Below are 17388 nucleotides of genomic sequence, written 5' to 3' on the forward strand. Positions count from 1 at the left end.
GCTACTAAACCCCAACAAAGCAGAACTATACCAAAACTAGATGCTTTGGGAAATTCACTCTGATTCTAAGCATTTTGTCACCGGCTCACAATTACAGAAACAGTCGGAATCTCAGTATGAATGCCATTTGCAAACACATTTTCAGCAACATAGTTTGCCAGTTTAAATGTCAGTGTAAAAAAGTAAATGAAAACCATTTTCACTTCTGAAATGTACATATTTACCTGATAGCCAAATTAAACCTACTGAATTCCAGAGCTCTGCAGAAAACAACTATTCAGAAGTAAATGTGTTCTAGCAGCACTGAGTGGCTACATTAAACTAAGGGTCTTCTCAGCATTTCCATTACAAATTTAATCTGCAACTCCGCCATGTAAACTGACTTTAAATAACACTCGGCCTACAGTCAGCCACCTGATTTTTTTTCAACGTTCGTGGTTGGACTTCAGATATTATCCCATACTCGCTGATATCTAAGCTATTGAAAACCAGCAGAAGTACTCAGTGCGTCTTTGAAATGCTCTTTTTCTGGCATTGAAATTGTGCCTTGTGTCAGCCCATGATTCAGGGCAGCCTCACGAGCATTTGCTAGAACATCAGTAACAGGAAGGTTTGAGCACAAGCAGCTTCTCACCAAGTGCTACACTACCTATGGATTGACTACATATGGTAGTGACTACACTACTTATGGGTTTTATTTGGGATTTGGATTGCTATATACAATTGCAAGTAAAATTCACATTGTTTCCAAGGCGGGTGGTTCAGAGCACAAAGTGATGGTGCAGAGTGAACACTCCATTCTCTCCAGTAAACGTTACCGTATGACCTGTGCCAGCCATAATCTGCTATCCAGGTTCCCTCTTTTGTAGCTCTAAAGCCAGTCTCCACCGCTACTCTGAAAGGTCATTTTGTGGCTCAGCCAAACGGAGCCACAGTTGCACACAGATCTCCTGGCGTCAGCCCAGGCTTGGGCAGCTGTCTCCTCCTCTACACTGCACCATTCCTCTGATTGTGCGGTTACATGGTGAACAGGATTGGAGAGGACCATCCAGAGAGAGGAATGGCCACACAACCACATCCTGAGTCCGTCAAGCCCTTTGGTAGCCACCCAGTGTCTCCACACGCAATGCTTAACCTTCAGCAGGCAGAGGGATCAGCAATTACTTTTATGGACTTTAGCTTGAGATAATAAAAGATTACAACTCCTGTCCCTGGTGTTAAAGGAGACAGAGTGGGCTCAAAACGGCCTTATGCACACCCTTATGCCAAGGTAGGACTCCCAGAGCTTCTGAAGGGTGTCCAGCATTTTGTTTTCCTTCACACACATAGAATAGATTTTGTCCATACTGAGAAAACTACTATTTCCCATTTTGACCACTGCAAACAGGTCAATGAATACATTAGGATTCTCTTTCTTTTTTTTTCTTTTTTTTTTTTCCCCCATTTCCAGAGCTTTTTAGGTATTATAAAGTAACTTCTGCTGAATAAGCCAATAGGTCAGAAAGGGTGTTCTACAAGTGCATTGTTTGTTTGTTTGTTTGTTTTTTAATTAAGTTTCAATTGATCACCACTCCTTTCATCCCTCTCTTCATGGGACTACATCAGGATTTCTTTTGTTTGCTATTGATAGCATTGGATGAAGGTACCGCATAGGAGATCCTCTGTAAACAAATCTGCCATTAGCTTTTCAACTGATCATAGACTGTCTAGGGACTCTGTCAAGCTTGTTTGACTCCATTCCTTGATGAGTGATATATCACCGGCTGCAGGAACCTAACAAAATGTTCACTCTGTCCTCAGTGCATTGTCCAAGCTGGTTTTCAAGAGCCTGACTGTCCTATGCTGTATCTCTGCTAATATGGGTTGATCCGCTACTATAAGGCTGTGTTGTTTGTGCCTGTTATTTCAACACAAGCTGCAGCTGGTGCCTTTCTTCCACCTCTTTCTTCATCAGCCATTGCAATGGTATTTTCATAAACCTCCATAGTTTTTAGCTGCTTCTCTTTGGCACCCTCCTGTTCTGCATTGACTTTGCAGCACTTGCAGAAGCCGCAGCAGTGTTTCCCGCAAAAGGAGAGCGAAGACATAATTATATTGTCCCAGGGCTCTAGGGAGTGCATCCAGATGGGTAGGAAATCCCAGTTTTGGAGCTTCTCAGGCAGTAAATGTGGTCGCTTCGACTGCATAACGTTAATTATGATCACAGCAATAAAAAGAACAAACAGGGGAAGGCAAACACCCAAAAGGACTGGCCAGCCTGCCAGTGACAGACCAAATATAAACAAAGGCAAGAGAAAGAAGCAGACGAGAAGATAAAATATAGCAAACCATCTGTACTTGGCTGTTATGTTTCCCAAGGTCTTGCACATGCGGATTGGCAGCCGGGTAAAAGGTAGTGGGTAAAACAGAATAATCCCAGAGATATTGAAGAAAAAGTGGCACAAGGCAATCTGAAAGCAAAAACATTTGAGAAGTTCATTAACTAAGATGCCTTTAAATGCTCCTACTCACATGGTAATAACTTCCAGTGGCACTAAGACTCCATAGTTTCCCTTCCCTTGCTTCCCACTGTTTTTTCTTGTCTTTGGTGCCATTTCACTGCAAGACCTTTCCTAGCATGGAGCAAGGACTCGGTAATACCTCATACCTTGTGAAGATCACTGCCTACAAACAGGGGACAGCGTTTGGAAACAAAGCAAGCCTAAAGGGGACAACATATCTCCCTGCAGACGGAGAAGCCTTAAAATGCAGCTTTCAACTGCAAGAAATGGAGTCCATCAGAAATAAAGCTGACAAACCAGACAGCTATCAGAAAACAGGCCTGTTGTCAGTAAGGCATAAGAACCACACGAGAACTGTTCATTATTGGGTTCTGCATCCATAAGTTTTCAATTAAAAGATGGGAAGTGTAAATTAGATATTGCATACAAGCTATTGAGAAATTGCTAATGGTACAAACCTGGATTTTCCAAAAAAATAGCTAAAAGCTTATAGGGCACTGAGGAGATTCCTGGAATGTGACTTTGTCTGGGTCTTTTATGATCATTTGATTCACATTCTTCAAAATTGTTTTTTTTAAAAATAAGTGTGAAGAGACACCTACTTGCCAAAACTTTCAGAAGTCACTTAGAGAGTATAAGCATATACTGAACAAAACAGTACATTCCCTGCTCACCTTATCTTATTTTCATTCTATAACTGTTATCAGACTAAAGTAAACATGAAAGTACATGGGGTTTATTTTTAAAGTATGTTATAAAACCAGCAAGTTATCATGAAATCTGAGCTTGGTCAAGATAGTATCTTCTCATGATTACATCTGTTATATCATGCCTGAGGAAAATAAAATTACTTCTGTAATTTTCTTAGTTTATTGTGGCTAGTAAAAAACATTAATCGTATTCACAAAGGAAACTTCATTATCCTTCCCCTCTTTGATGTAGAGGGTACATTCAAATGTTATCTTCTGTCTGGAATGTTCTTTACTGGGTGGTAAATGGGAGCCCAAGGCCAGGCTGCCTATTTTTCAGTAGCCTGAAGCAACGAGGAATTCAATAAAACCCATTCAGATTAGATTTACAATAAGAAAACAGATGTCATGACGCTCACTGCAACCTCAGGTAGGTAGACAGCTTGGCATCTTACGGATTTGTACAACCTTCACCTAGGTTACAGGAGTCTCTATACACTGCATGAACAGAGTTAGGGTCCTGAGGAGGGAACTTACAGAAATTAGTAACCTTCATAGGGGACTACCTAAGAGGTCTGTCAGAAATGTGGGCACTGAATTCTAAGCTGCAGAGACCCCACGCTTGGGGGTCAAGTGGCCAACCCTATCTCAATTCTGAATCAATTCAATCAGATCAAGCCCACTTTATAAAAGCAAGATTTTACTATATATTGACATTCTGAGAATGCTTATTAAAAGCTTTTTGCTCTAGTAGCTGAAATTAATGAGCTGACATTAATAGCTGAAAATCAAGCACGACATCCATGGCATATTTGCATCAGAGCCAATTTTGTCAGGTTTTTCTTCAGAGAAGTTGCAACTTCTAAATGAAGTCAAGGAAGCATTGGTTTATACTGACCTGTAATGAATATTTTAATGTACTCCCTGGACTTGCTAAAGCTGCAAGTATAGCTGTTGTGGTTGTGCCAATGTTAGCTCCTAAGGTAAGGGGGTAAGAGCGCTCAATGCTTATAACGCCAATGCCTAGGAGAAAACAAACAGGATTGAGGGGTTTCAGAATGATGGAGAAGATAAAACAGGAATGAAGAATACAGTGTTGACAACTTACCAACAAGGGGTGTAATAGCAGATGTGAAAACAGAACTACTTTGGACAACGAAGGTCATACCAGCCCCTGCAAGCATAGCCAGGTATCCAGCCAGCCAAGTAAAAGGAAATGGGAAATCTAAAAAAAATAGAGGGAGAACATTGCCTTTAGGATAACAGAATGCTCTATGTAACAGTAATACAGCAGTGAAAAGACTATTAAGCATTTCCATTGCAGATATATTGTTTGCATATTGTCTCTTACATGACAATTTTTGGGTCAGAGTCAGTTCTACTACTCTAATTTACCCTGTTTGCTGTACTCCCTCTCCAGCCTTCCACCACTGGATACACTTTGAGATGGATAATAGACTAGGTAGACATTTGTCCTGACTCAGAGTAGCAGTTATGTTGTACTACAATTAGGTACCAGAAATGTTTCCACAGGGGTCAACACAACACCTTCTAGGTGTCTTGAGTGCCTTGGTTTTGGCAACCAGGCACCTGCTGCATGGATTGGATCTTCAGAAAGCTCTGAAGAACATCCTGAGAAAATCAGGTTGGTTGTTGTAACTAGTTTCAAGCAGATCACCTCCTAAAAACTCACTTGTTAACTCTTGCAAAGAAAAGCTAATCACACTGATTAGAGAAACTAGGCACAATGGTCCACCATAATCTGAAGATTTATGAGTGAGCCAAGAAGTGAGGACTTAGTCAGTCAGAAAGATACAGAGGAACACAGAGTAGATCACAAATTAACAGTAACGGGCAGCTGATTACTTTCTACCCCTCATTTTTGATTGGGGTAGTGTTCTTTGTCCAGTAGAAGAGAAGACAGCATGGGGACCACTTTGTTGCCTTCCCCATTTCTGTGAACCCCCTCTTCAACCACAACCAGAGACGTTCCAGGACTGCTTTTCTCTGCTACAGGTTCTAACCTCTCCATTCAAGGGAGGATGAAGAAAAAGCAGCCAACTGAGAAGTAAAAACATTTGCACTCAACGGATCCAGGCTGAAAAAACACCTGGAGAACACAGGGAAAGACAGAAAGTACCACTATTCAGGGCTGCCTTATCCTACTGAAGAGAGGGTTAAGGAGTGGAACAGGGCAAACAAAGGGAATTAAATCATAGAATCAATCATAGAATCATAGAATCATTTAGGTTGTAAAAAAGTCCAACCATTAACCTGGCACTGCCAAGTCCACCACTAAACCACGTCCTTGTTAATCACTACAAACTTTTTTTCAACTTAGTTTAAAAGAAACATGCAGGCTCTGTGCCAGAGCAGGCAATCACAGTCTCAGCACTTCAGCGCTATCTTTTGAGGATGGGACCATTACATTTCTAACAGCTAATGATTATACATCAAGAAACAGAGCCTGGACTTTGGTCTCTGTTGCTGTTAATTGCTGCAGTTCACAAGAAAGCTGTTCGCTAATAGATTTTTAAAAGAAAGAAAATAACATGCTGAGGAGAAAAAATGTTGGGGAGGGGGACAATTTTCGTTTAATACTGTTTTCTTTAAAGTGTTCTATAATATCTGCCAGAACAGGAGATATCAATAGACATGCTCAATGTCCTTGTCATTCCTGAAAACAATCTTCAGGAAAAGCAGGTAATTACCAGTGTTGATTGTCTTCTTGATAACGCTCGCCACTTGTCCTTTAAGCACAGAGTTTAATAGCTTAACGATCATCACCAAACAGGAGCACAGAACAAGCAGGGACAAAGCCAGGAGGATGAGACCGATGGCAAGATCAGGCAGGTCTGTGTTTGCAAAGAGATGCCGGCCTGAAAAAGAAATGGAAAATTAATTGGCCTCGCCACATTTTTGCTCTGATCCCAAGCCCAGCTCAGGTTTTCATACATGCCCCTAAGAAAATGGGACCAAAGTACACACAGCTTGAGGGGGTGATGCAAAGAGTGAAACCACCAGCTCCCTTGGTCCACAAAAGCCATGCCTGAGGGGGGCAAGAGGGGCTCTTGTATGGACACGCTTATAAAATACACAGTGGGCACCCCCATGGGGCAAGCAGGAGCTGGGCATTCATGTGCAAGGGAGGGGAATACAACAGTGTGAGGAAATTTTGGTGTGCTCTGAGCCAGATGGTGGGTTGGCTCTTCCCAGAGGTGGCTGCGTGCCCGAGAAGGGCTGTTCAAAGTCCTGAAGGACATGCATAGGGATGGAGATATCCAAGCAACCATTACAGCAAAGTAACTGTAGCTCCAAGTCACCTGAACAGCAAGGGTGACATGATACTGAAGACCTCAATTACTGATATCAGGGAGCATGGAAAGAGATCTATCTGCAGCCAGATACCATGATGATGCTGGTAACTCCAGCTGTGTAGCTATAACAGAGCACAGGCTGCTCTGACTGCACCTGCAGTAGTACCTTGTGTCCATATAGAGGCAAGTGCCTCTCGATATACCTCTGAAGTGGTCTGTTAACACCATTAGAAAGCTATATACATTTGTAAAGATATTACCAAAGGAGAAATAGTTCTACTACTTACATTTACTGATATATTCTGTTTCAGTTACATTCTTGATAGTCCACGTCATGTTTCCTTCAGTCCAGCAAAGGTCAGGAGATGTGCAGTTTTCTGAAGGTGGAATTGTGACATTCTGCAGTGTCTAAAGATTGCCAGACAAAGCAGATAGTTCAGTCACCTACAACCCTTCATTAAGAGCTCATGCAAAGTGCTAGGTTTTTACTGCAACCAAGCATTCATCAACTAAAGGCAGATTTGTAGGCTGGAGCGTGAGCTGGCACCACATTAATGACAAGGCAAAATTGCTCGCAGTCTTAAAATAAATGGTTGTGCTGTTACCCAAGTCAATCAATACAACATTTAAAGATTAAAATATCCCCCAAACCTTCTTCATTGTAATAACCATAGCACTAAGTCATCAGTAGCTAAGAACCTTAACTGCTGATGTCAGGGTTTGTGGAATGAGGTTCATGTCTGGCTGCAGCTGGGGAACAGCGGCATTCCTTTTTCAGCCAGTGCCACAGTTTCCTTGGGTCAAAGAAAGACCTCTTTGCTGTCATCTTAACTGCAATTAACGGCCTGGTGAGTATCAGGACTGTGACTCAGAATACTACAATACTAGTGCAGCCTCTGTTGCTGGATAAGCACGAGCTGCTCACGTTGCCTTTCTGTGCCTCAGTTTTCCTATCTGTTGAAACAGAAGTGCTGCTACTACTTTACTTTTTAAAGCTCAAATGCTATCCAAGAGCTAATTACTAGCACTATGATTAGCATTAATATCACTGAGCTGAACCTGAATTTCTATCTATACTGCAATAGAAGCTTCTTTATAAGGGCTCCTAAGCCCAGATGTATTGCATTCTGATGCCAGGTCCATAAGTCCTTATGCAGATTAAGGAAAAGTTTGCTGACTGAACTGTACTTCCCCACAAGAGCAGCTAATAGCCAAACGGACTCTGAACCACACTGCTGAACAGGAGGAATCTTAAGATGTGTTTGAGTGACTCTCTTTTGCAGAAACAGGGAAAGAGAAATCATATTGATGGTTGGACTCGATGATATTAAGGGTCTTTTCCAACCTTGATGATTCTATGATTCTATGATATTTTCTTTGCGGGCACTGCCTGCAGACACCCGCATACGCATTCCCCCTCCAGCTGATACAGATGGACAAAGCCGGGGGTGGATGCAGTGCCCCCACATCTTCAGGGAGCGCCTGGTCTCCAGCCTGCCCCAACACATCAGCCTCTACAAACTCAACACAATGATGTTTCTTGCCTTCCTGAAGTTTTTTCAGACATCTGCGTTTCAAAGAAGCTGCATTAGATCAAAATGTTTATCCTTATGTTTTGCTTTAAAAATATGGGGTCTGCATGTATTTATCCCTGCCGTAAGTCTGTTTAATCATTTTTGCCAGAAATGATCTTAACCATTTAGGAATGTAAATCATTTAAATGATCTTCCTCTTCCCTCACCAAGTTCAAGTCAAGCTTGTAGAGATTTCTTGTGTTTTTGTAATTTGACTATACGCTCAGGCAGTAGTTACACAGTCAAAACATAGACAAACACAGAAAAAATTGTGTATACAGAAAGGTAACCCTCAGCCTACACTTTCCCTGTAATTGCTTGTCTTCTAAGAGTGGGGGAACTGTAGGACTCGGGGGCTCAGACCTCACTGAGAGTCAGGCTGTGCCTGCCCGGGCAGTGCGGTGAAAGGGTAGCCAAGTGCAGGCTGGGGGCCTGAAAGCAGTACAGCTGCCCAAGCATCATGCCTCCCCTGAGATGAAACACCCAGCTCCTAGCAGTGTAACCTGAGCAGAGTTTCACATTAGCACAGCTCTGCTCCTGGCACTATCTCCCTGGCTAGCGTTTCACTGGCCATCCAGACCGTCATTCAATAGGAGCCAGGCTCCTCTAAAAACCCAAGCTCTTAATTTTAACCTCTGCTGTGTGTCCTTAAATATCTTCTGCCTCAGGACTTCAGGAATTACTTTTCCATACATACCAACAAGTAGAATAGTCTAATTAGAGATCCAACGGATATTTAATGCTCTAATTGTTAGTTAGCTGAAGAACACAAACCACTCAGCTCCACAGTTTACCAAAATACTCATTGGTGTCGATCTGGGCAGCAGATTCCTTCAAGCTGCAGTGTTGCTTGGGTGAAGAACAACGGGACGTAGTCCCACAGAGGCTTTCTCCGAGGGCAGCTTTCAAAGAAAGCTGCAAATAACCAGCTGCCACCAGATCACCCGAACACACATAAGACTAGAGCTGGCTAGATGAATAGATAAATGGTGGGCAAAAAGATATTTTCTTTGGCCTATATTGCAGAGTTTTTCCACTCTCAGGGAGTCAGTATGAGTATTGGAGTTTAAAGGCATTTGGATGTGAAAGGAGTAAAAGGCTTGGCTCCAGACCACCAGTTCTGATAAGCAAGGGCCTGCATGGTATTGAAAGCAACAAGGTCAAGCTCACAACTGGTATGACATCCTTGGTTTAAATGAAGCAAAAACTACATTAAATTGTTTTAATTCTTTTTCTGCTGCAAAAAAACCCACTCATTTAAAAATCTAATTTCACAATTCTATGATAAGGAGTGTCAGCCACAGATCAGTAATGTATTTCCTGAGGAACCCGACAATGAATTTAGCATGATACTCACCACATTGGTTTCAGTTATGCACCAAACTTTTACCAGGCTTTTGTTTTTTGCTGATTCATCATTTGTAGCAATTGCATTTATTACCGATTTATCAAGCTTTAAAAAAAAAAAAAAAAGTTAAAAAAAAGCATTATTCCAACTTGCATCATACACTTCTGTTCAACTCTATTCAAATAACTCCCTTGGGAAGCTCAGCCACGTAAAGCCTGCGTGACCATCGCTAATGCTGGAGCTGCTGCCCAACAGGTAGGAGGGGGTTTACTCCCAGAAAAAGGTACAATTCTATGCACACAAACACTGTGTCTCATTCTCCCCAAATCATCCACCACCTCATCTCACCCTGTCTGTTTAAACAACTATGACATAACTGCCTAAAAGCATTTACTGTCATTTTAGAAGCTGTGCACATCCCCTCTGGCCTCCATCTGCCTCTCTAGATGTCTGCGAGTTTCCCATAATTTCAGTGTCATCTCTTCGGGTCCTATGCAGATCAGTCTGGATGGGCTAGGCTGTCTCAGCTAGTACTGTCTGCCAACGTTTAGGCAACAGACTGCCATCCCATCCATTCCACGTGTCTGTAGTTGTCCTCACCTGCCTTCCCAGTCCTTCTAGCTAGATCTATCATCGTTAAAGTGAAATGAGGGGGAAGCAGGAAATATAGAGCTGGGGCTTTATGAAATGTGAATAAAAAGAAGAATCCATCTGCTAATGAGCTTTACCCCAAGGACACAAAGAAGTGAGTGGGAGCCCCCCCATATTCAGAGCATTTTGATTAGCTGTGACAGAACCAAGTAAACGGCTTCCTTGAAGAGAGAAAGAGCTTACCTCAATGATGAGCTTTGTAAAGGGGTCTGTGATAACTTTTAGTAGCTCAGGGGCATCCTCACCACTTTCAAGATGAAAGGACTCAACTATAGCATTGGTGAGATGGTAAAGATAACCAGAAATAACTTCAATGGGCAACAGTGCAAACACAGCAAGCCAATTAAAGAAATCATGGATTGTTGCCCCAGCAAAGGCCCTGCAAGAAGAAATTAAAAAACAGAGTTGCTTTTAATTAAACAACATGTGCCCAACATCAGTTAAATATGAAATCATAGAGGTGGGGGTGAAGTCCATTTCAAGATGGGAATCATTTCATTTCTGGGGTCACAGGAGGTGGCTGCTTTGCTATAGACCTCTGAGTTGTCTCCACACTGTTGACGGAGTGAAAGAGCCAGCCAAGTGAGTGAAACAAGACAAACTAGAAAAGGCAAAAGTGTTCCTTAACACGAGGCTGCCAAGAGTACTTGTCTGAAGAAAGAAGTGGCTGTACAGCCTACATTTGTTTTGCCTCTCACCCGTTTTTGGTACATTCTTAATCCTCAGGCAGACGTTGCCTCTGGGACCTGTTCTCCCTGACTTGTGGGGGAAGATGGCTCTTTGCAGCCCTCACATGTTCTTGCAAACCACTGGCATACAGCTCCCTTCCAGGTTCTCCTCCACAACCTGAGAAACCACTGCTCTTCCCTCAGAGGCATTCTTTCCCACCTTCCTAATAGCTGCTTGTGGTCTCTGCAATCTGCCTGTATTTGTTTTAAAATATAGCTCCTTAAATTAAGTGTTGTGAAGGAAGGAAATGTAGAGGAAAAATTCCTGTAATTTAGGTTCTACATGCTAACCCTGTCATTTAGGTTCCCACTGACAAACTGCTTGAGAGGAAATCAGGGGGAACATTCAAAGTAGGCCAGCAAAACCGACAGTGCTACCACCTTCAGTTTACAGACTGAAGTGGTTGCTAATGATGTTAATGAATGTTAAAAATCAACTTCTTTCTCATTATTAGTTAAATTCTTTTCCTGACCAGATGCTAATAGGCTACTTTGGCATTGGAATTTAAGTGATGGAGAATAGCACAACCAAAGATTCAGGTCAGTAAATCTTGGAGAAACATGCTTGGGCTAGGTGCATTTCATACATCTGGTATGCCATAAATGACAAGGTACCAAAGTCTCATATCCCTCCCAAGTTTACTGCCCATCTCCAGTAAGCCATGAGCTCTCCCAGCGATAATGTCAATTGTCAGTCTGAAAGTTGTCACTGTACATATTTGACAGCCAGAACACTTCATTTCGCTACAGTTACCAGCTCTTTCTTACTGTAGACTTAAAAAAACCTTCAACATTGAAGTGTCTTTTAAGGACAGTAGACCAAAATACTGTAATATTAACTTCTTGTACAGCCCTCCCATATTTAAGAGATAATCAAAGGTGAGTGGTATTGTGGGAGCAGTTAAAAATTTATCCTTATGTAAGATCCAGTTAAAAATGGTGGATTCTTACAAAAGCACAAAACTTTTAAAGGAACTCAGTATGCTTTTCTTCAAGTATATGAAGCCATATATCTAGACAGGATTTTACCTTAACCATGGCCGTGCTTGCGACTTTCCTAACTAGACATTCAAATTTTGGTCAATAGAAAGGCTGAATGGCTGTAGTAGTGATAGGGAATATAGAAGAAAACTTACAAAGAAGGAAGAAAAGCAACTTTTCAGATCTAGTGTTTAAGGACAATACCTTCTAAATTCATTCCTGTCCCCGGCTTGCATGAGTGCCACAATTGTGTTTGTAACTGAGGTGCCAATATTTGCCCCCATTATGATAGGAATAGCTGATTGAACAGTCAGCACTAGAAAGCAGAAGAGGAAGCATTTAGTTAAAAAAAATGAGATCATCAGCAAGATCTTTGCTCCAATGAAAATTAACATCTATTAATGTCACTGGAACCCCGACTTCTCTTGATGTCACTGGGATCAGGCACTCCAATCCCGATGCGTTTGCTTTAATCAAGCCCCCTGGGAACGTCGTACTCCCATAGTCCCGTGACCCCCACTGAAATTGTGGCCCATGGTTATCCCTTTTCACCACATGTTGGAGGGACAGAGTAAGATAGTGTCTTTTTTTTTTCCCAGGCATTTTCCTACTTACTGCAGAATTTTGAAATGATGCCACAGAAACAAACAAAGTTCAGTAACTGACTAACATGAGGAAAACATGCAGGTACTTCGAAAATTAATGCATTTAATGCCAAGGTTTCCGATGATTTTCATTTCAGTTATGGACTTATTATTACTAGTACTACTACTACTACTATTTTTTTTAATTATTATTTTATATAAGGGCAACAGCTGTGAAAATGTTTTCCTGCAGTCTCTACCCTTACACTCAAAGCTTCTACAACTTCAACACAAGTTTGCATCCCAGACCAAGATTTATGAGTGATCTCTAGGAAGATACTGTAAGCAGACTTACATGTGGAGGACACCATGCTGACCACAATGGATGAAGAAGTGCTGGAGCTCTGGACCATAACAGTCACCAGAACTCCAATCACCAATCCCGCAACAGGATTAGACAGCACTGAATCATCTTTAAAAATGTCCCCTGCTGCTTTACCTACAAAAAACATATTCTCAGAGTGAGGGAAGTGCAAGGTAAAGTCCGTAGGAACTAACAGAGCATTTAATTAAAGATCATTCAACCATTTAATTGATATATATATAGCCATGCTTGCCAGCCAAAAAAATGTACAAGGTGATGTAGCCCAAGGATCCAAATTCAGGTCTTGAACGCTCAGCTTCTCAATTATCAGAGAATAATTTATATTCTCTCATTTCAGTGACTGAACAAGCTCTACTGAACTCTGCAGAGAGCCATTTAAAACCACAGCCATCAGAGGAAAGACTGTAGGACTAAAAACCACACATACATAGATTTAAATGCTATTACTGCCTTGATATTTTTGGTTACTGCATCAAGGAAAACTATTTTAATAATCCCGAGTAATTCTGTTCCTGTAGCTTTCTGTGTTGCCAGAAATCCAAAATACTTCCACAGAAGCTCACATATTTCTCTGATAAGTGCTTCTGAATCCATCAGCAGAATTCAGCCCTTGGAGATAGGTAAATGTAAAAAAATACATTTCAATAGTTTTCATCTTTGAAGGATTTGGGGGACATTTCAGTGCTGGATGCTTTGATCAAGAGCACAATTTTCATATTTCACCTTGCTGAAGTGTCTTTCACATGGGACAGACTTATGCATAGATGTATTCTTGTAAACTGTTACTAAAGTAACAGGAACCTACTAAGCAATTAGGGCCAATAAACCCTACATCAACAGCTCTTTGGAATTTGAGAAACAAAGGCCCTTTCAAACAAATGAAGATCAGTCTTCAATCAGAGCTACTTCCTTCTGAATCTATATCTCAACACATAAATCTATGGAGAATGTTCTTGAAGAGTGATACTTGTAATTTAGTCACTCAGATGGAAATTAGTGCCTCATTCATAGTTTATTCTTGATATTTTAGACATTTTCATACCTCCTACCAGTTGAAAAGCGGAGCTCAGTACGTCCAGAGAACAGACAAACAAGTAGAGTAATCCAAGTAGCATAATAAACTTCCCTATCCCGTAGAGCACACGAATGATTTTCCCTTTTCTATCCAGTTCTGCAAAACAAATACATTATGCATAAAAGACTTGCTTGATATATCTGGTGTTCTCTCTGGAACAATCTAGCGCACAAACAGAGACTACAGAGTGAAAGACAGTGTCGTGACCCCAGTGTGTGATTAAACCCAAAAGAGTGTTCTTCTTAATCAAATTTTAACTGTAGAAGCAGGTAGTTCGTTTACCTAGTTTTACCATGTAAAAGCTTTTGGTATATGACAAAAGCCTTATGAAGCCTGAGACTGACCCTCAGTTTTACACAGTCATCCTACTGAGTAAAGAAAGACCAGTAGAAGCCTGGATATAAAATCATATTTGTTTTGGATTGTTTTCCATATACCTCCTTGTGTTTTAAGGAGGGTAAGCAGCATGATTTCCAGATTCCTCTTAACTGACTTAATATAATATCCCCATTCACTGTTGGGGAAGGTGAGACAGAGTGTAAAGCCTACACCTGAAAACTTGTCAAATCTTAAATTCAATTCTGCAGCAAATATCATTTCAGAAAAATAACAGAGATAAAGAGAGCAGAAGTGATGGAAAAAATAAACGCAGGTAACTTATTTACTGAGGAGTGGCTACCTGACCACTTGACCCCAGTGTCCTGCAGTTCCGGCAGAGCCCATGGGTCGCTTTCTTCTGGCCTTGTCTCATCTATCAAGGCAATTGTGGAAAATGCAGGTTGAATTTCCCCTTTATTTCCAAGTGAAGCCACGTTGTCTGATGAAATAGAACATTAAAAAAATGGTTTAATTACTTTCCATCTTCCCCAAGGAGCCCCAAAACTTCTATATCTCTGTAACTCACAGGTGAGCACACGTTACCTTTGTGATTTTCTCCTTCTTTCCCAGCCATGTTCTGGTTTTGTTTGGAAGACTCCCCAATATAGTTATTGGTTTCAGGCTTTTCCACCTCAGGCCAGGGAGCCATGATCTGTGGCTAACAAAGCAGGGCTGATTAAAATGTGCATGCCGTCAAAATATTCAACTTACAACAGGGTATGTGAGAAATATGATTAAGTTTAAGAGCAGAAGAGATGGAAATGGAATGGAAGCAATTTGTCCTTGGACACAGCTTTTTACTAATCTTTATGAATTATTCCTTTATTTGCGAAATTGATTTCTCAATTACTTTTTAAATCACAGTTGATTTATTTGTGCAATTTACAGAATTAAAAAAAAATTATTTCCATCTCGTGCCTGTATTTTTGTTTACTTTTAACTGTCATGAAAGCAAAGATTCCTCTGCTTTCCAAACCTTAGGCACTTCTTTTCTTTAATTCATTTTATCTCCTTTCAGCAAAAAGTCAGAGGACTGTTTAACTTTCTTCCACCTTCTGGATTTAAGTGACTGCCTTTACCAAACTGGTAATTCAATATACAGACCTTAGCAAAGAAAGTTCTTCCCTAAAGCATTGCCTAGTTTGGGTCATGTAAGCTAAACAGTCTTCTTGTTGCCTTTGCTGGTTCATTCCCATGGAAGCATGGAGGGGAGCGTGACCTTGGACAAGGTGGAGGAAGCTTCCAGAGTTTCGAGCTCCAGAATGATGCTTGCTGAACGACTGGACAAGAGCGTAACTAGACAGCAGTGGCCATTTGCAGGTCCATATTTGCCTGTAACTCACAGCTGATGCTGCAAGTGAAGCTGAGTTAGTGGCGGCAAGGTCAGGCTCACCCATCTCATGTAGGCTCTCTGCCTGAACCTCTTCTTTCCTGACCCCTTTTGAGCACATTTGACATGCATTGCAATATTAACAAATAGTAACTTAAAAAATAAGACATCACATGGCCAAATCCTGCTGGCACTGGTACAAGCACATGTGACAGACCTAGCCCAGGCACAAGAGGAAGAGACAGCGGTTCCTTGAACCAAAACCTGGAAGAGTCCAGCTTATTTACTTCACCAATATCAGAAGCCAGAGGGAGGGACGCAAAAGAAGGGGAAGGTGACCTTGGGGAATGGAGGCAATATATGATAATACTTCTACCTTTCCAGGCTTGTAAGGCTGTTGGTTAGCTCAGCCAGTATGACTGAAAACTCAGTGGAAAGGATGGGAGAAGTGAACGCCACCCAGAAAAGCCTCCACCTTCGGGTCTGTCTCTTCCACCCTCTTTGCCACACGAGTCAGTCAGTGCCACAGGCAAAGCTGCCCCGCGGCCGCCACGTCTGGCACCCGCACGGCTGAAACATCGGTGAGCGAATTTGCCTGCAATACTCCTTATCAACAGGGCACCTGCACCCAGCCTCCAAAAGTCAGTGCCAGAGTTGGTATCATGCTCCCGTAAACAAGGTTCACCTGCATTTAGCAGCCACTCTAAGGGAGTATAATTAATCGTTCATTTAATCATAATCCTTTATGTAGCTGATGGTGAAAATATTTTATCCCTGCCCACGTCAATAAGCCACACATCCTCCTCCTTTAGCTGGGAAGGAAATGTCACACTCATGTCTTACTGTAACAGAGGAGGGCATCGTTTTCTGGCACTCCACAAAGGAAAGAGTATCTCCCCTTCCACATTAGCAGGAAAAATTATTCTACAATCCCATTAGCAAAAACTATGCTTTTATACATTCTTCATCTGTGGCGTAAGATCCGGAGCAGCTCCCAAGATACGCAAAGAAAGATCTCAGAACAGATGAAAGAAAATCACTCTTACTTGTTTCAACAAGAGTTTCCATTTGCTTGGAGCAAATTCTCATATTTTCACCCATGCCAGAACAACCTCCAAGCCCCACCCATGCCAGAACACCTCCGTCTTGTTAAACGAGTTTCATTTATACATGTTCAGCATTTAAAGAGCTCTAAAAAAATAACTGCTCAGCACAAGTGCTTCTTGAGTGAAATGCAATCGTGAAAACGTGATGGAAATTCAGATGTGAAGTTGCATTGACAACATATTCCCACCATGGAGAGAGACAGAATATGCTGGACACCACCAGCCCTAGAGATGCCATCAGTACTTTTACAGCTCTTCTGTTACACTCAGTATGGAAATGAAGGATTCAGCCTGCATGATTACTGTATGGAAACTGAGCTGATGCATTCACTGGAGAAACTGGAGCTTGAAAACTTCAGCAGACAAACAGCCTCTATGTCTCCTAAATAAACTCTCCCATTCAAGAATTCAGCAGGGCATTTTTTCTTAATACACACCTCTCATGTTCCAGAGGTGCTCAGGATCCCACAGGTACGTCATGTATTATTATTGTTTTTGCTTTATGTGATTAAATACCCTAGAATGAGAGGTGACCACCTCTGTGGAGGAAGTTTTTTTATAGGTATGTATATGAAATTGTTCATATGAGTCCTAGTCAGCCTCTGATTTGGGAAGGTAGACTTGAATACTGGAGGTCTTTACAGTATTTGCCTTGTGCATTTGGGTTTGCAGAGGTATTACTAGATCGGCCCATTCTGTGCGAGTGGTATCAAGGACTGATGAAAGTAGAACATCTAGATC

At 41.6% G+C, this 17388-nt stretch overlaps 1 protein-coding gene across 1 annotated transcript; it reads right to left on the reverse strand.

The window, feature by feature from the left end:
- Positions 1 to 1874: 1874 nt before the first annotated feature.
- On the reverse strand, positions 1875 to 14869 carry SLC34A2 (solute carrier family 34 member 2; the record flags this gene model as incomplete). Its single annotated transcript, XM_082315524.1, has 12 exons — positions 14755 to 14869; positions 14513 to 14650; positions 13801 to 13929; positions 12729 to 12872; positions 11994 to 12105; positions 10264 to 10459; positions 9439 to 9534; positions 6795 to 6915; positions 5902 to 6069; positions 4299 to 4415; positions 4089 to 4213; positions 1875 to 2450 (listed from the first exon to the last, which is right to left on the reverse strand). Exons 1-12 carry the CDS (start codon positions 14858 to 14860, stop codon positions 1875 to 1877), a joined length of 2028 nt encoding a protein of 675 aa, XP_082171650.1. The 5' UTR covers positions 14861 to 14869.
- Between the last annotated feature and the right edge of the window lie 2519 nt (positions 14870 to 17388).

Source organism: Platalea leucorodia, assembly GCF_965183815.1.
Source record: "Platalea leucorodia genome assembly, chromosome: 6".
NCBI classification, from domain to species: Eukaryota; Metazoa; Chordata; class Aves; order Pelecaniformes; family Threskiornithidae; genus Platalea; species Platalea leucorodia.